Source organism: Staurois parvus, unplaced genomic scaffold, assembly GCF_062004578.1.
Source record: "Staurois parvus isolate SC_StPar_1 unplaced genomic scaffold, SC_StPar_1.0 ptg000338l, whole genome shotgun sequence".
Classification (NCBI taxonomy): Eukaryota; Metazoa; Chordata; class Amphibia; order Anura; family Ranidae; genus Staurois; species Staurois parvus.
Window position 1 is genome coordinate 657,151 of NW_028318134.1, and position 24,611 is coordinate 681,761.

Below are 24,611 nucleotides of genomic sequence, written 5' to 3' on the forward strand. Positions count from 1 at the left end.
CCCTTCGTTGGCATCATATAGAGCAGCGGTTCTCAACCTGGGGGTCGCGACCCCTTTGGGGGTCGAACGACCATTTCCCAGGGGTCGCCTAAGACCATCGGAAAACATATTTCCGATGGTCTTAGGAACCGAGACACCGCTGCTCTGTCTCGCGATCTGTGGGCGGGATGATATGCTGCCCCTGTAACCTGGCCACACCTCCGGGATCACTCAACAGCTCCGCCTCCTCGCCGCTGATTGGCCACCGGAACTGTAGCTCAGGAGAGGCACACAGGCGGCCAATCACCGGCGAGGAGGTGGAGCTTGGAGAGGAGGAGCCGAGCGGCAGAGCGCGCAGATCGAAGAAGATCGAGGGAGCTGCAGGACCGAGTGAAGAGGAGAGAGGCCAGAGAAGGAAGACAGCTGACAGGTAAGTGCAAATTTTGCTTCTGCAGGCTGTAGATGGGAGAGGGAGAGAGCGAGCCCAGGCTGGAGCAGGGGTCAGCAAGGTAAGTATCATTGGTGTCAGTGGGAGGAATAGTGCCCCATCATTTGTGTCACTAATACCAACGATGGGGCACTATTCCTCCCCCCACTGACACCAACGATGGGGCACTATTCCTCCCCCCACTGACACCAATGATAGGCACTATTCCTCCCCCCACTGACACCAACGATGGGGCACTATTCCTCCCACTGACACCAACGATGGGGCACTATTCCTCCCACTGACACCAACGATGGGGCACTATTCCTCCCCCCACTGACACCAACGATGGGGCACTATTCCTCCCCCCACTGACACCAACGATGGGGCACTATTCCTCCCCCCACTGACACCAACGATGGGGCACTATTCCTCCCCCCACTGACACCAACGATGGGGCACTATTCCTCCCCCCACTGACACCAACGATGGGGCACTATTCCTCCCCCCACTGACACCAATGATAGGCACTATTCCTCCCACTGACACCAATGATGGGGCACTATTCCTCCCACTGATACCAATGATGAGGCACTATTCCTCCCACTGATACCAATGAAGGGGCACTATTCCTCCCACTGACACCAATGATGGGGCACTATTCCTCCCACTGATACCAATGATGGGGCACTATTCCTCCCACTGATACCAATGATGGGGCACTATTCCTCCCACTGACACCAATGATGGGACACTATTCCTCCCACTGACACCAATGATGGGACACTATTTCTCCCACTGACACCAATGATTGGACACTATTCCTCCCACTGACACCAATGATGGAGCACTATTCCCCCCACTGACACCAATGATGGGGCACTATTCCTCCCACTGACACCAATGATGGGGCACTATTCCTCCCACTGATACCAATGATGGGGCACTATTCCTCCCACTGACACCAACGATGGGGCACTATTCCTCCCACTGATACCAACGATGGGACACTATTTCTCCCACTGACATCAGTGATGGGGCGCTAGTCCTCCCACTGATACCAATGATGGGGCACTATTCCTCCCACTGATACCAATGATGGGGCACTATTCCTCCCACTGACACCAATGGCGGGACACTATTCCTCCCACTGATACCAACGATGGGACACTATTCCTCCCACTGATACCAATGATGGGGCGCTAGTCCTCCCACTGATACCAATGATGGGGCACTATTCCTCCCACTGACATCAGTGATGGGGCGCTAGTCCTCCCACTGATACCAATGATGGGGCACTATTCCTCCCACTGATACCAATGATGGGGCACTATTCCTCCCACTGACACCAATGGCGGGACACTATTCCTCCCACTGATACCAACGATGGGACACTATTCCTCCCACTGATACCAATGATGGGGCGCTAGTCCTCCCACTGATACCAATGATGGGGCACTATTCCTCCCACTGCAAAATTACAGTTCTGAAGTAGCAACGAAAATAATTTTATGGTTGGGGGTCACCACAACATGAGGAACTGTATTAAGGGGTCGCGGCGTTAGAAAGGTTGAGAACCACTGATATAGAGGAATAGTACTCATTGGTGTCAGTTGGGGGGGGGGGAGTATGCCCCATCATTGGTGTCAGTGGGCCCCATTGTTGTTGTCATGTTGTCATTGGGAGAAATGATGCCCCATTGTTGTCACTGAAAGGAATTGTGCCCCATGATTGGTGTCAGTGGGGGGAATTATGCCCCATTGTTGGTATAAGTGGAAGAAATAGTGCTCCAAGGGCCTGATAAGCAAGAAAAGGGCCGCATCTGGCCCCCCGAGCTGCAGTTTGGAGACTATTGCTTTAGAGCTTACAATCTTACAAGGAAAGGGCATGATGGTCTTGCTCCTTAGAGTTTACAATCTATTAGTAACAAGGTATGAAGGTCCTGCTCTTTACAGCTTAGACTCTAATAAATAAAAAAAAGGTATTAAGACCTGCCCCTTGAAGCTTACAATATAATAAAAAAAGGTATGAAGGTCCAACTCCTCAGAGCTTACCATCAAATTAGGAAAAGGTATGAAGGTCCTGATCCTCAGAGCCTACAATCAAATAAGGAAAAGGTATGAAGGTCCTGATCCTCAGAGCTTACCATCAAATAAGGAAAGGGTATGAAGGTTCTGCTCCTCAGAGCTTACCATCAAAAAAGGAAAGGGTATAGAAGGTCCTACAATCTAAACAGGAAAATGTATGAGGGTCTTGCTCTTTAGAGCTTACAATCTAATATGGAAAAGGAATGAAGGTCCTGATCCTCAGAGCCTACAATCAAATATGGAAATGCTACGAGGGTCTTGATTCTCAGAGCCTAAAATCAAATAAGGGAAAGGTATAGAAGGTCCTACAATCTAAACAGGAAAATATATGAGGGTCTTGCTCTTTAGAGCCTACAATCTAATATGGAAAATGTGCATAGGTCCTGATATTTATACCTTACAATCCAATAGGGTAAAGGTGTGAGAGTCCTGCTCTGTAGAGCCTACAACCTAATATGGAAAACATATAAGGGCCCTGCTCCTTTGAGCTTAGAGTCGAATAATGGAAATTTGAGGGTCCTGGTCCTTGGAGCTTGCACTCTAAAAAGGAAAAGGTTATCAGAGGAAAGAGTATGAGAATCCTGCTCCTCAGAGGTTACAAACTAATACAAAAGGCATGATAGTTCTAATAGATCTTACAACTGAATAGGGAAAAGTATGCGGATCCTGTTCTTAAAAGCTTGCAGTCTATTTCAGACACAGAATGTATGATGGTTCTTATTGTAAAAACTTAAGGTCTAATAGGTGACAAACTATTATACAAAAGGATATACGTTGTGTAGCAACCTCCTCATTAGCTAGGGGGAGCTAGCCAATTATTTTTTAGATAGAGGACTGAGAGGCTCTGCAGATCATCTCTCTGATATCTCCCCCTGATCTAGAGGCTTGGAGAAGTCTCTAGAACTCAGTGGGTGGGGATGAGGAGGAGCTGGTCTGCACTCTTAAGGGATCCTGACCAATTCCCAGGCAGGAAGCTTAGCATGGGGTCAGGACAGCCCTTAAGAGTGCCTGAGCCTGCTCAGGAGCACGAGAGTTCGGGTGGAAGATGTGAGAGCAGCAGCTGGAGTGTGGAGCCTGGGGTGGGGCCCAGGGAAGGGGCCTGCCTCCAGTAATGAATAGTACAGAAGGAAAGATGAACCTCACCAGCCCCCTGAGAGAGAATCATATGTAGAGCTAAGGAAGGAGCCAGCCAAGAAGAAGGCCTGAAAGCAGCTACCAACCTGCAGCTTGCAGACGAGAGACAGTGAGTACTTCTACAACCCCTGTACTGGAGTAGGGGAGATGGCATTTGGTTTGGAAACCTAACTAGCCCCCAGCTGGACTGTGCTTTAAAATTGCAGACACTAGATCCCCTTGTCCAGGGATTCCTCCAGACAGTTGGATAGAGGATAACTATCTGGGTTTTGGGGTGGTAGACCAGGAGAGGCTGGAGAGCTCTCCAAGAAGAGAAACCCTTCTTTTAACATCCCATAAACCCCTTACCCCATCCAAGTTCAATACCCCTATCAAAACTACAAAAACGAGCTGAAGGGCTGTTTACGGTCTCCTGTGTGCAAGATCTGAAGGAAATGCATGTTGCCTGACTGTGTAGGACCATAGGGAAACCTGAATCTTCAGCAACTCCTAAGGGGGGAGTGCTACAGTTGTATACGATCTGAGTGTGAATGGCCCTTCAATGCAGCCAATATATATCTGAATACATTTAATGCTCCTGGCAGCAGATGTCGCTAGAAAATCCTGAAGAGCTTGTGATTTAGAAAATAAAGAAGCTGAAAGAGTGTGAAGAGATATTAACAGGAAAAGTGGGGTTTGTAGTAAAGTACAACATGGCTATGAGATGGTAAGTTCTGTTTACTGTTTAACTTGAGTCTCTCTACTCTACTATCTACAAAAGGTCCTCCTACTTTTATGATACAGCCAAAGTTTGGATAATATTTTGTGGTTATCCTACCGGGAGACAGGGCAGGTATAGATGTAAGAAGATGTATGTATAGATGGCAGCTCCATCTTCTTGTTGGGGCAAGCACATCATCAGTTGCTGGGGTGGTCCTAGCAGCCAACCGACTTGGAGTAAGGCAGCCCAGCAGGAAGAATCTAACCCGAGCTGTGCGCCAGATGCAATTGTGTAGCAGGCTGTAGTTTGAAGGCCCCTAGACTAGATTCTTTGACTACATCTCTAGTAGCCTGAACCAGATGAGCGTAATGCAAGACTCCAAAAATCTGGAAAATGGTAACAACTCATAACTCCCATCCTGTGCAGTACACAATCATAAAACCCTCTGCAAAAGTGTGGCGGTGCGAAGGCAAGCTGTTTGACATCAGCATGAAAGTTTTATGATAAAATATGGGGGAGTCATAATTATTTGGGTGCTTTTACGGTGCTGCTGGTTCAGTATATTATTTCAGGTCCATTACACGTAACTGGAAACATTTATGAGGGTTTGAATATAGCCCTTACCAAAATCCTATTTAAATAATTAGATAATAGGCAACGACCACCAAACTTCCATCCAGTTGGCTAGCCCAGATGGGTGGCACCTCATCTGTAAAGGATAACATAGGATGTCTAAAACCAAAAAAGTCATACTTCTTTGTAGGGGTGGACTGACAACTCATGGGGCCCCTGTGTCCTTGCCCAAACTCAAAAAAGCTTATGAAAAAGGTAGCAGGGGCATCTCATGGGGCCCCCTGCTGACCCCGGGCCCTCGGGCAGTGCCCAATTTTCCTAATGGTCAGTCCGCCCCTGCTTCTGGGGTCCCACTGACATGGGGGGGGTATGGACTACTATTTCTTTCCACCCTCGGAAGCAGAAGTTCATTTTCTGTAAGTTTATTCTTTTTATTGTTAGTACTGTTTGCTTGTGTATCTCTCACTTTTGTATCTTTGTAAACCTTTTGTAAGCATACCTTTTATATACACTCCCCTCCATAGAGATAATAAATATAAAAATGAATAAGCTGGTTTTTGATTGCTGTAAAGAATGCAGAAGTCTAAAGAGACTATTGTGAGTCTGATGTGTTTATGTCAGGGCTGGGCTCCTGCTACTTAACAAGCTCAGTGCTCAGAAGCTGCTCAGCAGTTGGTAATTACCAGCCACTCTTTGTCTCCACAGTGACTCACCTGAATACCAATACCTGCCTCTATAGTCCAGCCCACAGCCAGCCCCTTTTGGCTATTTTAGGAGCTTAGCTCATTTCCTCCTGGCCTTTGCGTTGTCTGTGATCTCCCGTGTGTTCCTGCCTGTGTTCCTGTGTACAACATGGTCTGACTGACTTCACTTCTGATTCTTGTTCCTGATTTTTGGCTCCTGGCTACACTGATTTCTGGTTTCCTGACCCTGGCTCATCTCATTACTCGTTCTGGCAATCAAACCCTGACTTCTGTTTTGACTACATTCCTGAACTGTGTTGTTTTGCCATTTCATTAAACTTGTGATTTTAACTGTACTTTCTGTCTCCACCTGGTTCATGGTTCCTGACAGCGTAGTTGTGTTCTGTTGTCATTGCCTATAAGCTGTCAGGGTCCTGTCCACGGCAGAAGTTCTGGCATTTCTGCCAGTACCCTGCATGGCCGCAGAAGCACGCATCAGCCTCAGTTTGGTGCCAGACGGCCTTTATAAGGAGGCTCATCACTTCCTCAAGTTGCTGGATGATCTCTAGCTCCCCGTGCCTTGTTCCTGGTTCCTGTGATTGTGACCTGTGATCTGATACCGACTCGGCTTGCTCCTGGACCTGTCTACTCTGCTTTACCCCTGATCTGACCTCGGCTTGGTTTACGGATACTCTCTCTCTCTCGCTCCTCTGTGTATGACCTCGGCTATCCCATCTGACTACGTCTGCTCTGATTCCCACCTGGTACCTGATCTTGGCTTGAACTGACTACCAAGAAAACATCTAAATCCCCGAAGGGCTTGCATACCGCGCACAGGCGCCTCCTGTCTGCAGACCTATCTCCGTGCACCAGCTGTACTTCTGAGTGGACCACCAACCAGCACTCCTACAGGCGACCTGTGCCACTTTGGGCCTGAATCCAGGGGAGTCTGGAACTTAGCTGCAAGGGAAGCCTTCTCTCCATTGGCCTCTATCACCAGGTACCTGATATAAGCTCAGTTGTATGTCATTGCTAATCTGCGTGAGAATGCATTGTGGACTGTGCTCTCAGGTTCCCTATAACTGCGGTGCTGGGTTACCAGAGAACGAGATGGATAATCTGATTGCATGTAGCCAGTGTGTGGACGTTGTCCTAGGCGGGGAAGATCTCATTCCCAGATAGGGATCTGTGTGAGTGTGGGAAAGGTGATCATGTAGGATTCCGACTCACAGGATAGCCTGAGGACTCTCAGAGGTGTGGGGAATTCACTTGGCTAATGCCATCAGACGAAGCTAGACTGGAGGTGAGATTTGCATCTGCCTGTCTGTGTCCAGGGACTGCGAGTGAGCATTTGTACTAATCTTAGTAATATTGCCTGGTTTATCTATTGTGCAACCTCTAGACCCGGGGTGTCATACTGGCGGCCCTCCAGCTGTTACGAAACTCCAAGTCCCATCATGCCTCTGCCTTTGGCAGTCATGCTTGCAACTGTCAATCTTGCAATGCCTCATGGGACTTGTAGTTTCGCAACAGCTGGAGGGGCACCAGTTTGACACCCGTGATCTAAACAGAGCAATGTTTGTTATCTGCAGACATTGGGGTTGATTTACTAAAGACAAATAGACTATGTACTTTGGAAAGTGCAGCTATACTCTGCATGTGCAGTTGCTCCAGAGCAAATGAGATGAAGCTTCACTTTGCAAAGAATACCCAATCACATGCAAGGAAAAAAACAAAAACAGCATTTTTTCTAGCATGTGATTGGACAATGGAAGTCAACAGAGCTTCTGCTCATTTACTAAGCTCTGGAGTCTATTTCCATTTAGTAAATCAACGCTATTGCCTGCTAGTCTGATTAACAGCTTCCTGTACCGGTACGTCGCAGGATTGGAAGGGCGATATCTCAGTCAATGATGACTAAGATATTTATTAGGGCCGGCGATTCCCTTGAATGCTAAAGCGATCGTGCTACTAAGAAGCCGCTGGATTACTTTTACAGTTGAGGTAAGGGGATCGCCCTCCTCCCGCCGCAGCCTTTAACTGGTAAGGATGCAGCTGGTGGCACCCAGTTCCTGGGACACATTGAGAGGAACTGATGTGACCTCAGAAACAAGAAGCAACAAGGATTGTGTCACAGTCAGTTTTGATATCATGTAAACAAGCCGTTACCGACTTGAACAAGCATTTGATCAAACCAATCTTGTCTTGATCAGATATCTTGGTGGCCCCTCAAAGATCTCATAGACCCCAGATCTCTCTGTAAAGAGGACCTCTTATCAGTACCAGGAGAGGTTCATCCAGCGCCTGGGGCAAGGATGCTGAACTAGCAAGAAAAAACAATCAGCACAAAAACTGCCACCTTGCAAATTAGTTAAAAAATAGTCCATAAAGTCCAATGAATGGGGCTGCAGAAAGGTCCATGGGGCACTAGGGCAAGCTTCCTATAGTAGTGTAGCAGAACTCTGTGCAAATGAAAAAGAAAAGAAGCTCCTCTAAGTGCAGTATGAACCACTTTTAATAAGTATCAAATGTAGAACAACTCACATCTATTCGTGATAAAACAGGCTAATGAAGTGCAGTCTCATAGAGGTAGAAGAACGGCTGTGTCCCGGCTATGACAGCCGCGTCTGCGCTCAGGGAATCGTGGTAGCAGGAGAACAAATCCAGCCAGCATGTGGAGTCTCCTGAAGATGGCGTCTGGAACGCACGTTGAGGCGTGAAGCCGGCGTCGGCGTGATGACGTCAAGGACCAGCATACATAGCGACGCGTTTCAGGGCATGCTAACCTCTAAGGGCGGAAGCCCACTCCTTTGTCTGTTTTATCACGAATATATGTGAGCTGTTCTACATTTGATACTTATTAAAAGTGGTTCATACTGCACTTAGGGGTGCTTCTTTTCTTTTTCATGATGCTGAACTGCACCCCTTCCCTCACTGCTAATGCATGCTGTAGAATGGGTGTACCACTCCGCATTCATTCCCTGCCCCTTGCTGTGCTGCGCCCAGGGCAGCTGCCCCTCCTGCCCACCCCTTGTCCAGGCCCTGCCTGTTATGGCCCATGCTATCACTTGTTCAACCCTTGCGATAATTGGCCAATATGCTGGTTTCTGAGGACATACGTTGGCCAGTGACACCTTACACATCGTCTGGCCTTCCTCATCCCTGTACACGGTCTCTGACAACAATTAAAGGTGACAATTTAGTTATAGATTGAGTATGGTAGAGTGAATCACCTGAAGGATTCTTATAGATCCAGGTCACTTAGTAATCTCGCTACCATTGCCACTGGCTCTCCTATTGCCCACCTTGGAGATGTGTTCCCTCTTACCGCTGAGTGTTTTCACTCCCCGTGCTGCATTCTACAAACCTGGGAACTTGTGTGCAGAGATCTCGCTACCTGAGTCCTCAAGATAAACAAGAAACCATTAACCATTAAAGCAGGATAACTAAAGCAGTATGAATATGCAACAAGAAGAACTTTGCTCCATTCTGGAAATACTGCAAGCAAACCAACATTTTGTAAATCATTTCTTATGAAGTCTGATCTTTTCCCTTTAATACGATCTCTCTACTATTCCTTCCCACATTTGTGTTCTCTGTCTTCAAATTGTCCTTACTTTACCCATCCTCTTCACCCCACAGCTTATATATATCACCCTCGCTCCTACCCTCTCCCTATTACTGCACCCATCACCTCCTGCAAATACTGAACCCACATGCTGTCCTAAACAACAGGACATATAAATCCCTCTCCCATCTTACTTTCCTCATCTTCATTCCTCTCCAAATCTCTTGGGACATTTCCCCCAGTCCGGGCCCTCCATTTTCTAACTGCAACCCCTACATCTGGCACCTTTCCTCCTCTGGCAACAGCCGCAATCCTCTTAGTTCTATCCCCCTGCTTCCAAAAATAGTCCCCCATCTGATGTGCCCTCTGTAATGTCCACCCTGTCTGTAACAAGCTCACATCTGCGCATGACCTTTCTATCTCCCATTGCTTAACCATACTTACCATTACTGAAACCTGGCTTTAAGATTCTGACTCTGCTTCTCCTGCTGCCCTCTCCCATGGTGGCCTCCACTGTAATCACCCACCCAGACCCAGTGGAAATAAAAGAGGTGGAGTTGGATTCCCCTTTTCCCCAACGAGTATCTTTCAAGTCCTTCCTACCCCTCCCTTTCTATCCTTCTCTTCTTTCGAGACTCACTGTATTTGCCTGTTTTCTCCAATTTCTCTGAGGATCATAGCGATTTATCAGCCTCCTGGACCAGTATCATGCATTTTTGATGACTTCCCTGCCTGGTTGCCCTAATTTATCTCCTCTGAAATACCCACTATCATTCTTGATGACTTTAACATTCCCATTAATGTTAACAGCCTGGCTACATCTCAACTTAACTACATCTTTTGACCTAGATATCGTATGTACTCTCCAGCGCCTCAGGATTTGCACAAAATGGTAGCCAAGGGTACCAGGACAGCGACAACCAAAGGAAATGCTTCAGGGGTGCAGCCCTCCTCAGACTGGGAAATCAGCCACTGGATAGAGAGAAAACAGGTGGCGCACACACCTAGTGCATTATCCAAGGTTTATTTTAGGAGTGAAAGAATAATAAAAACATACTCACAGACAGGATGACCATGACCAGTTTACTTCCTGTCTCGTGGTTTGCATTCCAGCAGCCATTTCCCCGCAGGCATAAAGCACACTCCCACACCGTCCCACTCAGGCATCAACAGCAAGGCTCCTACTTTCCATTCATCACACATCTGCATCAGAGGTTGGTCATCAGCTCTGAGGAAAGGGATTCGTCCCCGAAACGCGTCAGCCATTTGACCGCACTGACAGTGAGAACTCCTTGCCTGCCATTGTGGCCATTTTCATTTTTCTATGCTTTTTAGATACATGCTTCGTCTGTGAGTATGTTTTTATTATTCTTTAACTCCTACAATAAACCTTGGATAATGCACTAGGTGTGTGCGCCACCTGTTTTCTCTCTACATCTTTTTGACCTAACACAATGAACTACTCACTCCAATGGTAACACACTTGATCTTGTTTTCTCACATCCCTGAACTCCTGGCAACCTCCCCAACATCCAATTTCCTCTGTCTGATGACAACCTCATCAGTTTCACATCATCCTTGTCTTCAAACACCCATCCTTCCAGACATCAAATGATTATTTGCAGAAACCTTCGACACTTTAACCCTTCACCCCTCTATTCTTCTACTGACCGCCTCTATTACAAAATCTCTCCCCTCTTCTATCTTAACCTGGCCACCTTGAACTGGCTACTGCTGAAGAGGTTACAAAACTTTTCTCAGAAGCCCTCCTAGACAATTGTCCTCTGAATCCTGTTCCCTCGCAACTACTATGGTCACCCTCTTCTATCCTATGCTCTCTCACTCACATCTTCAATCTCTCCCTATCTACTGACACCTTCTCCTTCCCTCTAAAGCTGTGGTCTCCAAACTGCGGCCCGGGGGCCAGATGTGGACTTTATCTTGCTTTTATCTGGCCCTTGGGGCACTATTTAATCCACTGACACAAATGAATACCAACGATGGGGCACAATTCCCACCAATGACACCAACAATGGGGCACAATTTATCCCAATGATACCAAGAATGGCGCCTAATAACACCAATGATAGGGCACAATTTCTCACAATGACTCCATCGGTGGGGCACAATTCCTCTCACTAACACCAAAGATGGGGCATTGTTTACTCCCACTGATGCCGGGACATTTTTCGGTCTGGCCCCCCTAAAGTCTGTAGGACAGTGAACTTTCCCTTCGCTTAGAAAGTTTGGACCCCTGCTCTAAAGTATGCACAGATCCTCCCCATACTTAAAGGTCCTCACTGGACCCCATCAACCTGAACAACATAAGACCTATCTCCTTGCTCCCATTCACCTCTAAACCTTTAGGAAACTTAGTCTACAACCATTTGAGCTCCTACCTCACTGAAAACAACCTTCTTGACCCCTTATAGTCTGACTTTTGCTTGTAGCACGCCACAGAAACTGCCCTACTAAAACTCACTAACAATATGCTAACTGCTAAAACCAACGGCCACTACTCCATACTCTTACTACTAGACCTCTCTGTGGCATTTGATGCTGTTGACCATCCGCTCGTCCTGATTAAACTCCACTCCCTTGGCATTCAAGATTCTACTCTTTCTTGGTTCTCCTTCTACCTATCACAGCGCTCCTTCAGTGTTACCTATAAATCTGTTCCCTCCTCTCCACTTCCTCTTTCTGTAGGGGTTCTCCAAGGCTCTGTTCTTGGACCCCATCTCTTCTCCATCTTCCCTCCCTTCACGCCAGGGTACTAAGCAGGGGCGGACTGACAACTCATGGGGCCCCCAGGCAATAGGGGATCATGGGGCCCCTGTGTTCTTGGCCAAACTCAAAAAAGCCTAAAAAAAAGGTACCAGGGGCATCTCATGGGGCCCCCTACTGACCCCGGGCCCTCAGGCAGTGCCCGAGTTTCCAAATGGTCAGTTCGCCACTGGTACTAAGTGTAATCCTAGACTCTGATCTTTCCTTTCGGCCCCAAATCCAAACGATTTCCAAAGCCTGTAGACTTCACCTCCGTACCATTTCTAAAATCTGCCCCTTTTTAACTAATGAAACCACCAAGCTATTCATTCACTCCCTTGTTATCTTTCGCCTTGACTATTGCAACTCCCTCCTCATTGGCTTACCTTTGCATTGGCTATTCCCTCTTCAGTCTATTATGAATGCTGCTGCCAGACTCATCTACCTTACCAGCCGCTCAGTGTCTGCCACCCCTCTCTGCCAACCCCTCCACTGGCATTGCCCAGCGAATTCAATTCAAATTACTAACAGCAACATACGGAGCCATTCACAACTCTGCCCCCGGCTACATCACCACTCTTGTCTTCAAATATCACGCAATAGATAAAAAGTATCTTATGCGCTGCCAAGAATAATGATAGACTATACTGCAGCTGCAAGCACCAAAAGTGCTCCCACACCAATCAAAACTAAATAAAATACAGAAAAATAGTGCTGCACTTCTCAATATAAATAAATAAATAAAATAAAATAAAAACATCCACCTGAGGGCATAATACAAAATCCCAAGCAATTGCTAGTGAAACCAATCAAACAAAAATGGATAATAAGTATACCTTATAAAAGGCAACAATTAGACTAAATCTCAGTAATGCATGACGGCTGGGTCTCTCTTGATTTATTTATTAATTTTCACGCCATTTATGCACTATGTGATGTTTGCATTCCTTAGTCATGCATTAGTGAGATATTTTTCATATTTTATGTGCAATATTACATGTCTGCAAATTTGATGTAGATATGGGTTACAGGGTCAGCCAGGTATTTATTTACTTATGATTTAGTCTACTTGTTTCCTTTTATAAGGTACACTTATTATTAATATTTGTTTGATGGTTTTCACTAGCAGTTGGTTGGGTTTTTGCATTAGACCCTCAGGTGAATGTTTTTATTTTATTGATTGATTGATATTGAGAGGTGCAGTGCTATTTTTCTATCAAATATCACACAAACCTTCCCTCTGCTCCTCCCAAGAACTCCTACTCTTAAACTCTTTTGTCTCCTCCTCCCATGCTCATCTCAAGGACTTCTCCAGAGCCTCTCCCATAATCTGGAATGCTCTACCTCAATCTTTCTGTCTGTCTCCTATTCTGGCTGCCTTTAAGCGATCCCTGAAAACTCCTCTGTTCAGAGAAACCTATCATGCTTCCAGCTAACAACTGATCTTTTAACTCATCCATCAGCTAATCCCCCAAAGTTATTACCTTTTATACTGCATGTCCCTGTACAGTATTTATGCCTTTAAAGTGCACTTTATTAAGAGTTTTGAACAGATAAAATACTTTTTTTTACTTTTTTCTGACCTCCAGAACGGATTAAGTAGTTTTCAATGCATTCCTATGGGAAACCGCGTTTCGGTTTACGAATATTTTGCAATACGAAAAGTCCTGCAGAACGCTTTAAATTCGTAAACCGAGGTACGCTTGTACAAAATGGGAATTTGAGGTGAGGAACTCCATGGGTCCCCCTACTGGTGAACCAATTGATCACACCACCACACACTTTCCCCTAGACACAAATTGCTATCAAAGAGCTAGCTGAATGCATCTAATGTGTCATAAACAGCGGAATAAATACCTAAAATCTACAGAATTAGAAAAATAAGAAAAAAAAGAGGAAGATAAAAAAAATAAAATAAAAAAGTAAGAAAAATAAAATACAATGAAATTAAAAATCAGTGATAAAACAATTCACATCCATCTCGATACTGAGACCCCCTAGGTGCCATAGTGCCCCTATAATATATCCACTGAGATTCATTACTTGAGGCTTGCCTCATGTTAGTTCCACGCCAGTGTTTTTCCACCCGGTCTATGCCACAAAATTTTAGTGATCCTTATGATGTGTTCTGAAATGATTGGATAAGCTATAATGGCGGAAGCCCTTTTTAATATTGCCAATATGTTCTCTATCCCTGGCCATGCGGCATCTCCTGCATGGTGGGGGTTGAGGAAAGACCTGGCAACCTACCCTGTAAAATAATTGCTAAGAGAATTCATGGAAAAAGTTGCTTACGAGTGACGGTCCATGCAATCGCCAAGGGTCAGATACGACTGAAATGGATAGATAGATAGATAGATAGATAGATAGATAGATAATAGATAGATAGATAGATAGATAGATAGATAGATAGATAATAGATAGATAGATAGATAGATAGATAGATAGATAGATAGATAGATAGGATATGAATAGATACATACATACATACATACATACATACATAGATAATAGATAGATGATAGATAGATAGATAGATAGATGGATAGATAGATAGATAATAGATAGATAGATTATAGATAGATAGATAGATAGATAGATAGATAGATAGATAGATAGATAGATATGTTCTCTAAGCCTGACCGTACGTTCCCTTGTAGTCCTACCCACGCATTGTAATCCACAACTGCACCACAAAAGGTAGGTGATCATGTCTAATACATTTTTTTATTTCATATCTCCTTCCTGTGTTATTAGATTGGAAATGAGTGATCTTTTATGGTTCTGCATATCATACATTTGCCACATTTAATAAAAACAAAACCTGGGTGATCCAAACAAGTTTCCCTTTTGATAGATGAATCAGGTGCACTTTTTACTATTTTATCTCTCAGTGTGGGTAGGCGTTTGTAAACAACATGGGGACGTTTAGGGAGAACCTTGGCTAATGTTTGATCTTTCATCACAATAGGCCAATGTTTTATCAATGCCCTTTCAATCTGTTTATACTGTCTGTTGTACGTGGTACAGAAGGTCATACTATAATCTACTTTTTGTTTAGTTGACGTTCTTAGTAATGCCTTGCTTGACCCTTTTTTTGTCTTTTCCGGCTCAGATATTTTTTAATAGCCTTTCTGCATAAATCTGGTCATCAATACATCTACCTGCACCTCAAAATCAACTTCTAGGTAACAATTTCTGTTGATTCTTATCATTTGACCTTTGGGAATAGCCCCCAACCATCTAGGGTGGTGTCCACTATTTGTTGGGATATAGCCATTTTGATCTGTGGCTTTAGAGAAAGTAAGGGTATACAATCTACCTCCTTTGATATACATTATTTTAATATATTGGCCGATTATGGTTGTGACGGGAGTCACTTTGGGTGGGGGGTCCATGGAACGCAGCTCACTTTGGAGAGGTGGGGAGACCCCTGTCTCAGCTCCCCATATCCCTCTTATGTGTAAGTCACCCTGTGCCTGTTAGGGGTACAGGGTGATCTGTCCTAATATTGTGCAGACATGTCTTGGAGATAGGTGGGGTGGGGGGGTTGTGGATTGTTTGGTGTTATGTGGTTGCATCCCATTGTTCTATTGTGTGTTTTGCTTGGGAGCAAACTATTATGGGATGTATGTGTTTATGTGTATTAGCTTAGTGGGGGGGGGGGGTCTCCAGCAGCCCTCCCTCCTGATGGGACTGTCTGCTGGTGTGAAGTTTGAATACCTGTGTGTCTCTTGTTACTAAATGTAGATTGCCCCGCCCTGTGTCATTATGCAGGGAGGAGGATTGTCCCCTGAGTGTATATATCTTGTATCTGTGTTAAAATAAACTAGTCTACTTTCTGGATTACTTCAAGACTGGCGACGACTAGTCTTGTATTGTAGGCTGTGGTCGGTGTTCGGACGGGAAAGTGGTAGTCTAACAGAAGTACCCAAGTGCAGTCTGAGGTCGGTTCCGTTTCATTGGTTTTATTAATTTTGGGATAATTGGTTTTTGTACAGTTTAGATTTTTCAATAAAGTGTTTCTATTGTGGTATTGGTGCGTGTTTAGCCACTCATTGGTATTTCATCTCTTCCTAAGGATCTATAATAATGTTCACATATTGAGGTTGAGCTTAAGTTTGGCTTTTATGGTTTTTCTTCCGATATAAATATGTACCAACTGCTCCCTCGTTTCTATTCATTATCATTTTTTTCTTTTCTTTTGGGTTGAATGCCCTTGTGGGATATATACCCCAGAGTTCTTTATTTATAGGAGTGTATAATTATAGTATTTCAATACAATTAGCATTTTAGTATAATATTTATTTTTTTTTTTATCTTGAGGACATGTTATTGTAATTTTTTATTTTGCCTGGTATGTTCACCAATGTCCAGGTCCTATCCAATATTCCTGTTTACCAACTTTCCTCAAGCTCTCATTTGTGGCATTTGATAATAAAGCACGAGTCTATACAAAAAAATCATCCCTTGCTTGCCAGAGTTTTCCTGTCTTTCTCTGACTGGGAAGGAATTACTGGGAGACACGGTTCCTTCTCAGTGATTAGTTTTCAGGCCCCTTTCATATCTTTCTTGCTAATATAAGGAGTACATGTCTCCAATCATGCTTGGACACCTCAAATTAAAAGGTAGGATTTTTTTTTGTGCTGCAGTCCTGAATGTATTAAAGCCTGAAGCACCGGCTTCATAAAAGTGATGGATTTATGCCATTAGACACAGTCACAGACGATACTATCAGACCCAGTCAGCAATATAGTATTTAATAAAATTTGTACCTAATGACTTTAATGAACTCTGTCACTTGAAGATTCCCAGTCTATATGACACACTCCCAAGCTGCAGGAAACACTAGAACTTTGTTTGGCCAGTCCTACTGATCATCTATTTTCAGTTACCTACATTTGATCCACCTCATGGTTGTGGCAACGTTTGAGCTATCTTCTCCGGGTTGTTCCCTGTTCCGATTCCAGACTTGTCCTGATCTTGGCAAGCAGCTTGGTTCTTGTCACCTTGTGGTCTGTTCTAACCTTTTCAACCTTGTTTTGCCTTTGACTCTGCCACAGGGCTTCCTCTTGTTGACCTCAGCCTTCCTATGGTGGTGCTCACCTCCCTACGGTTCCCAGAAGGGTGCTCCTGAAGATCAAGGCCTGGATACATAAGTCGGCCACCTTTTGTTCCTCCTGTGCCTAATGTGTTTCATGCCTACCACTATTGCCACTGGTATCCCTACTCATCCAATCCTGGTCCACCTGATACAGTAGATCTTCTCTACCCTGTCATCTTCTATCAATCACACTACGCTTTTGGAGATCAGGTACCGTGTTTTCTCAATCTGTAATTGAACTAGACCTAACTCCATCTATAATGACTGGGAAAGGATTAGGTAGAGAGATTTTCACTTACTTCCCAAACCATCTGACACTTGTCACCTGGACAGGAAGTGAGGGAAATCCCCCCAATGGGAACAAAGACAGTCATGTAAGCAAAGGTTCTAACTCTTCCCAATCAAAAGTATATATTCATTGTTGTCTTTGTCCACATTGAGATTTGTGTATTAGAAAATTACATAGTGATTATTAAATATTGTGTTCCAAAGGTGACAGCTCTTACATCATTTGCTGACAATTTGTGCTCAGGAATTGTTCTGCTTTCCATAGTCTATACCAGCATTTCTCAACCTTTTTACCAGGGAGGAACCTTTGAGATATATCAGGACCCGGGCCCCCCTACTAATAATGACTATATCTACATTTCACAGTACAGGAAGTCGAGATATAGGTACAAATAAAAAATAAAGGATGTGGCATACTTGGTGTATTTGCCATTTAGGGCCACTCTATACAACACCATCATTTTTAATATTAATAGTGAAATTAAATTAATACTAATATTAATGGCAAGAAAACAAAAATTTACCTTGGTTGTCAGTGGGATAAATGCTCCCTGGATTAGTGATCAGTGGGAAGAATGGCCCTTACATTGGTGGTCAGTGGAAGGAATGGCCCATACATTGGTGGTCAGTGGGAAGAATGTCCCTTACATTGGTGGTCAGTGGGAAGAATGCTCCTTACATTGGGAGTCAGTGGGAAGAATGTCCCTTACATTGGGGGTCAGTGGGAAGAATGCCCCTTACATTGGTGGTCAGTGAAAGGAATGGCCCATACATTGGTGGTCAGTGGGAAGAATGTCCCATACATTGGGGGTCAGTGGGAAGAATGCCCCTTACATTGGTGGTCAGTGGGAAGAATGCTCCTTACATTGGGAGTCAGTGGGAAGAATGCTCCTTACATTGGTGGTCAGTGGGAAGAATGTCCCTTACATTGGGGGTCAGTGGGAAGAATGCTCCTTACATTGGGAGTCAGTGGGAAGAATGCTCCTTACATTTGGTGGTCAGTGGGAATAATGTTCCTACATTGGAGGTCAGTGGGAAGAACGTCCCTTACATTGGGGGTCAGAGGGAAGAATGTTCCATACATTGGTGGTCAGTGGAAGGAATGTCTCTTACATTGGTGCTCAGTGGGAAGAATGCCCCTTACATTGGTGTTCAGTGGAAGGAATGTCCCTTACATTGGTGCTCAGTGGGAAGAATGTCCCTTACATTGGGGTTCAGAGGGAAGAATGTTCCATACATTGGTGGTGAGAGGGAAGAATGACCCTTACGTTGGTGGTCAGAGGGAAGAATGTTCCATACATTGGTGGTGAGAGGGAAGAATGACCCTTACATTGGTGGTCAGTGGAAGGAATGTCCCTTACATTGGTGCTCATTGGGAAGAATGACCCTTACATTGGTGATCAGTGGGAAGAATGCCCCTTACATTGGTGATCAGTGGGAAGAATGACCCTTACATTGGTGATCAGTGGGAAGAATGCTCCTTACATTGGTGGTCAGAGGGAAGAATGTTCCTTACATTGGTGGTGAGAGGGAAAAATTCTCCTTACATTGGTGGTCAATAGGAAGAATGCTCCTTACATTGGAGGTCAGTGGGAAGAATGCTCCTTACATTGGCGGTCAGAAGGAAGAATGATTCTTACATTGGCGGTCAGTGGGAAGAATGTCCCTTACATAGGTGGTCAGAGGGAAGAATGACCCTTACATTGGAGGTCAGTGGGAAGAATGTCCCTTACATTGGTGGTCAGAGGGAAGAATGACCCTTACATTGGAGGTCAGTGGGAAGAATGTCCCTTACATTGGTGGTCAGAGGGAAGAATGCTCCTTACATTTGTGGTCAGAGGGAAGACCGCTCCTTACATTTGTGGTCAGTGGGAGAAGGAGGAGGACACACTGAAGGAGCTCTCCCAGAGAACCAGCGTTTTCAAGCCTGGGCCTTGCCTGCTAGCTTGGCCCAGGAACCATGCCTGATCCAGGGGGAGGCCCTGGGAGGGATTCCCCTGATGAGACCGGGCCTAGTGAAGAGGAGGAGGTGGAGGACCTGACTGTGGGTCCCGGCCCTGGTGAGGATGTCAATGTCTTCAGACAGAAGATTATTGATAGATTTGTGACTATTGGAAGAGCTGAGGAGAAACTTAATGTTTTGAAATCTGAACACAAAACCTTCAGAGCCAAATACTGCCAGGCCTGGAGCAAGAACAGATTGGGCATGAAGCCAGCGCTCCAGCACATGGAGGAGAAAGTGAAGAAACAATCTTTATTATTAGAAAAGCTGAAAACAAGAAGTGGAGCATTTAAAGAAAAATTTGAAAATGAGAGGAGATTTGCCAGCCAGACATCAGCGAGCTCTGTGGATCAGCAGCCTCAGGTAATGGATGACCCGGCTCCATCTACATCAGCGTCTCTCCCCCCATGTCAGGCTGAGGAGTTGTCAGTAGCAACCAGCCAGGGGGTTGAGGGTGAATATGGAACCCTGAAGTTCATTCAGCAAATGGAGTCACCCCTGAGAGCAGACAAGTTTGCCTTCACTGATGACCCTGCAGAAGTCCCTGAAGATGGACAGAGGAGGTACAGACTGGCAAAGCCAAGACTGGTGGAGAAAGCCCAATACACCAACATGGCTGCTCCCAGCATGTCTGCCCCACCTGCTGTGGTGAGTACTGTGGATGAGGAGCTCTGCAAGCAGCCTGCTGTGGAGGAATCCTCAGCCAACCTGGAGGAAAAATCCCTGGCAGAGAGGTCTCCATACCATCAGGGGAATGTGGGTGAACCTGCACCAAGCACCCCACAGATGGAAATTGCTGCTGCTGTTCCTGCTGAGACCAGTAGTCCCTCTACAGGCAAGATGGCTGCCACCTGCAGAGAGACTGTTTCACCTGAGCTCCCAGGTGCTCCAGAGCTGATTGATGCTGGTGGGGGAGGGGAGCAGCACACTGCACAACATGGAGAGCAAACAGCACACATGGATGTCTCACTTGTTGCTGTGTCTGAGAATCCAATCCAGTCCTGGGCTGAGTGTCCTTTCTTGGAGCAAGAGATGACTGCTGGAGCTTCTATGGTTGCAGCAGTGAGTGTGGACATTGCTGTGAAGTCTATGACTGTTGAGACTGCTAAAGCAATGGATGTGTTGGTGGTGGGTGGAGGTGAAGGGGTTAACGTTGCTGACAGAGGTAAAAATTACATTTCTCCCCCTGCTGAGCAGAGAGAGGATACACCATCCAATCCCGGATTTGTGCAGTCGGTATCTGCCAGAGTTGCACCAGACGCTCCCAGACACACAAATGTTTCTGCTGCTGGGAGGATTGGGGGGAGCTATGCTTCTGTTTTGGGGAGTCGCACCAAGGGGGGTGGGGGTAGTGTTGGGAATGTTAATGGTCACAATTTGGGGAGGTTTGGTGGTGGGATGGTTGGTGGGGTCAGGAGAAGGAATGTTGTGCAGTTGAGGTGGGAGGGGGAAGGAAACCCACCAGTAAGGGGGAGGGTGGCAGAGTTGATTCTGGAGATGGGGTTTAAAGCCTGTGATGTGTTTGCATTGATCTGTCCAGTCGGCAGCTATGAATACGATTTGTCATTTGTAAAACCTGAAGGCCTGGACCTGTTTTGGGAGAGATATAGGAGGTGCAGGAGCCTTCAGCAGTGGAGAGGTTTGGTGGCAAAGGTTGTTTCCAGACAGCCTTTGATAAAATCGGTGACAATCCTGGTCCGGAATGAATCCATACCAGAGGCTGATTTGGTAGTGTGGCTACGCCGACATGGTGAGGTCCTCACCCCACTGCGGAAGGTCCTGGATGAGCATAGGATATGGACAGGGGCCTGGACAGTGTCAGTGCAATTGAGGGTGCTGGGCAATGTGGTTCAGCATCTTCCCTGCTCAGCCTTTCTGGGGAGGGATAGGCTGACCATTTTCTATCAAGGTCAGCCTAAAGTTTGTAACAAATGCGGAGAGAAAGGTCATTTTGCATCATCCTGCACCATCAAGAAGTGCTCACTATGCCAGGATTTTGGCCATTTGACCAAAGAATGCACCGAGATTCGGTGTAATTTGTGCCAGCAGCTGGGTCATCCATATAGTCAGTGCCCAGAGGCACTACACAACCTGCCAGGACTGGAGGCTGAGCTGCAGAGGCTGGATAAAGAGGATGAGGCAGCTGATGCTAGGGAGGAAACTGTTGTTGCCCCTCCTGTGTCTGTTCCCTCTGTTGTGTCAGATTGTGTTTCCCCCAGTAAAGTCACCCCTGAGTCTGTCCCTCCTGTCCCTAATCCTACCGTACGTAGATCCTCCAGACTGGCGGAAGCTGCTGGGGGGGCGGGTTTAGCGGATCTTCCCTCTCGGCCTACTCCACCTCCGGTACTTGTCCCCCGTCAGCGCAAACGTGGTCAGGAGGTTGTGGGGGTGCCGGATGGGGGTGGAGCCGATGGGGCTCAGGGAGGGGTATCCATGTCCCATGTCTCACCTCCTGCTGGGGGGGTTTTGGCTGATGAGGGGTGGGAGAGAGTGAAGGAGAAGAAAAAGAAGAAGAGGAGGATGAGAAGAGCTGTCCTCTCTTCCTCAGAATCAGATCCAGGAGGGGTCCCTCTTGGCAATACTTTTTCAGTTTTGTCAGGTGATGAGATGGTTTCTGATATCCATTTCTCTATCATCTATGGATGAGGGGGAGTCACGTACTCTGAAGAGAGCTGTTTCGGGTGATGAGAGTGTGGTAGAGGTTAAGAAACGACTACCCCAATCATCCTGATGGCAGTTCCCACTCTGTTAAAGGTGACGACCATTAATGTCGCCAGCATTAAATCTGCAAGAGCTCGTGATACGGCCTTATTTTTGCTCAGCGAGTTTGATGCTGAGATTTTATTTTTGTAAGAGACCTGGCTCAATACATTGGCAGATGTCTATCTAGCAAAAAGGGAGTGGAGATGTGGTCCCTCCTTTTGGTCTCTTGCGGCTGAACCTTGCAGGGAGTTGCGATTCTTTTTAAAACCGATATGGTAACGTGCCGGCGGGTAATTGAGGTAGAAATGGGGAGATGCATGGTCTTAGACGTCTCTGTTAGGAGGCAGGACCTGCGCCTGATCAATATCTATGGACCGCAGTCAAAATGGGGCAGGAAATGCCTCCTCACAAAGATCAAGCCCTTCCTTTTTACGTCCCAGCAGGTTGTCTTTGGAGGTGACTTTAACACCATAATTAGGCCTGAAGACAGGAGAGGCTCCATAGACAGGCTGGGTTATGATGGCGTTTTTCTCAGAGATTTGGTTAGACAGGCAGGCCTGGTAGATGTGCACATTAAGCACTGCCCTGGCAGCACGGGGTTCACATTTCAGAGAGGGAATAGTCAGAGCAGGATAGACAGGTTTTTTTTAAAGGAGAACTCTGCATTCTCGGCTCCTGAGTTTAAGGCGGTGGAGTTCTCTGACCAATGTATGCTGTCTGTGACTCTGAATGCCTCGGACACTCCACCCAGGGGAAGGGGTGTCTGAAAACTGAATTCGGCTCTCCTGGAAGATGTAGAGGTAAGACAATCCTTTGAGGATTTTTTTCAGGCACAGGTTTCTATTCTGGACATTTGCAGCAGTAAGTCAGAGTGGTGGGAGCTTGTGAAACAAAGGGCGATTGGACTTTTCAAGGCCATAAGTAAGAAGAAGCAGCTTGGTATGTATATTGCCTACCAGCATTTGCGGAGGAAGCTTGATCGTCTTGTCTCATATGGAGGAGATCCAGGGGAGATCTCTGAAGTGAAGCTTCTTCTCAGGAAGAGTCAATACGACCGGCATGCCTCCTTGGTTCTGGAGAGGGATTATGGGAAATATCACTCACCTGATCCTTACCAGAACTGTAAGCAAGGCATAGCAGTTAAGACGGTCATTGGCCTGAAAGACAGTACGGGTTCCCTGATAAAGTCCAGATCAGGAATCTTGGAGATCTTTGGGTCGTATTATGCAGACCTCCTGGGAAGAAAGGACCTTAGCCGGGACAGGATGGAAAGCTTTCTGGATTCTACTCCAGGATTGGGAAATGGTGCATTGCTTTTGATGAATTTAACAGAACCAATTTCAGCGGATGAAGTAGTTCATGCTATAGACAAGCTGGCTACCAAAAAATCGCCTGGGCCAGATGGATTGACAGCTGAATTTTACAAGTGTTTTAAGTCCATTCTGGCTCCCTTTTTAGCGGAGGTTTTCAACAGCTGTCTAGAAGAGGGTTCGCTCCCTCCCTCCATGAGGCAATCCGCTGTGATTCTTCTGTCAAAAGGTAAAGACCCCTCAATGATTGAGAACTGGCGCCCCATCAGTCTTCTCAATGTTGATAGAAAGATCTTGGCAAAGATTCTTTTTTGGCGCTTGTCGTCAGTAGCAGGCGATTTGTTGTCCAGCCATCAGCACTGTTCGGTCCAAGGTAGAAGTACCTTTTCAGCGGTTTTGGCTATCCGGGAGGCTTTGGAACGATGCAGGGCTTCTGGATGGAGAAAGTACTTGCTGGCATTGGATCAGGCAAAAGCTTTTGATCGAGTGAATCATGAATATCTGTGGTTGCTGCTTGGTAGATACGGCCTGCAGGGGAGGTTTATAGATTGGCTGAAGAAATTATATAAAGGGGCTGAGAGCTTCCCACTTGTTAATGGCTGGGTTGGACGGCCTTTTGAGGTTGGCTCTGGTGTGCGCCAGGGATGTCCTTTGAGCCCCCTGCTATATGCTTTCGCAATCGACCCCTTTGTAAGAAGGCTAGAGGGCGCATCGTTGTGCGGGGTGCCTCTGGGCATTGCTGGTGTGCCGCCTTTGAAGGTCGTTGCCTATGCTGATGATGTGTCTGTTATTATCTCTGGGACTGAGGAGGCGCAGGAGGTGGTCTCTGTGATAGAGCAGTACACGGAGGCTTCTGGCTCTAAAGTCAACCATGAAAAGAGTGAAGTTTTCTGGATGGGTGAGGAGGGTGAAAGCTTCGAACTTCCGGATGCCTTCCCAGAGCCCCAGCAGGAAATTAAAATTTTGGGGATCAAATTTGGTCCTTGTGACTATGGTCATCGAAACTGGGAAAGCAGGTTGGTAGATGCCAATGCCAAAGTAGCAAGCTGGAATAGATGGAGGCTTTCCTTGAGAGAGAGGGTTGACTTGATCAAAACTTACCTGATCCCGATCTTTTTATATGTCAGCTTCGTCTGTATCTTGCCGGTATCTCTCTATGCAAGGGTCTACAGCTGTTTTTTCCAACTGTTATGGGGAAATAGGCTGAACCTGATCAAACGCAATGTAACTTACCTGTCCAGACGGGAGGGTGGCCTAGGAATGGTCAACCCGATAGTTTTCTTTTCTTTG

At 46.1% G+C, this 24,611-nt stretch overlaps 1 protein-coding gene across 2 annotated transcripts in view; it reads left to right on the top strand.

Annotated features, from left to right (window-relative positions):
• The first annotated feature begins 6,771 nt into the window (after nt 1–6,771).
• The window catches only part of LOC149457021 (sulfotransferase 1C2-like), a 41,843-nt gene continuing 24,003 nt past the window's right edge, over nt 6,772–24,611 (top strand). The window contains exon 1 of one of the 2 annotated variants that reach the window (XM_089684180.1): nt 6,772–6,886. In XM_089684180.1, coding sequence (XP_089540306.1) covers nt 6,860–6,886 — 27 coding nt within the window. In that variant the 5' untranslated portion in view covers nt 6,772–6,859. Of the gene's footprint in view, nt 6,887–16,980; nt 17,229–24,611 lie in introns of those variants that run through there. The other variant, XM_089684181.1, reaches the window with a different exon arrangement.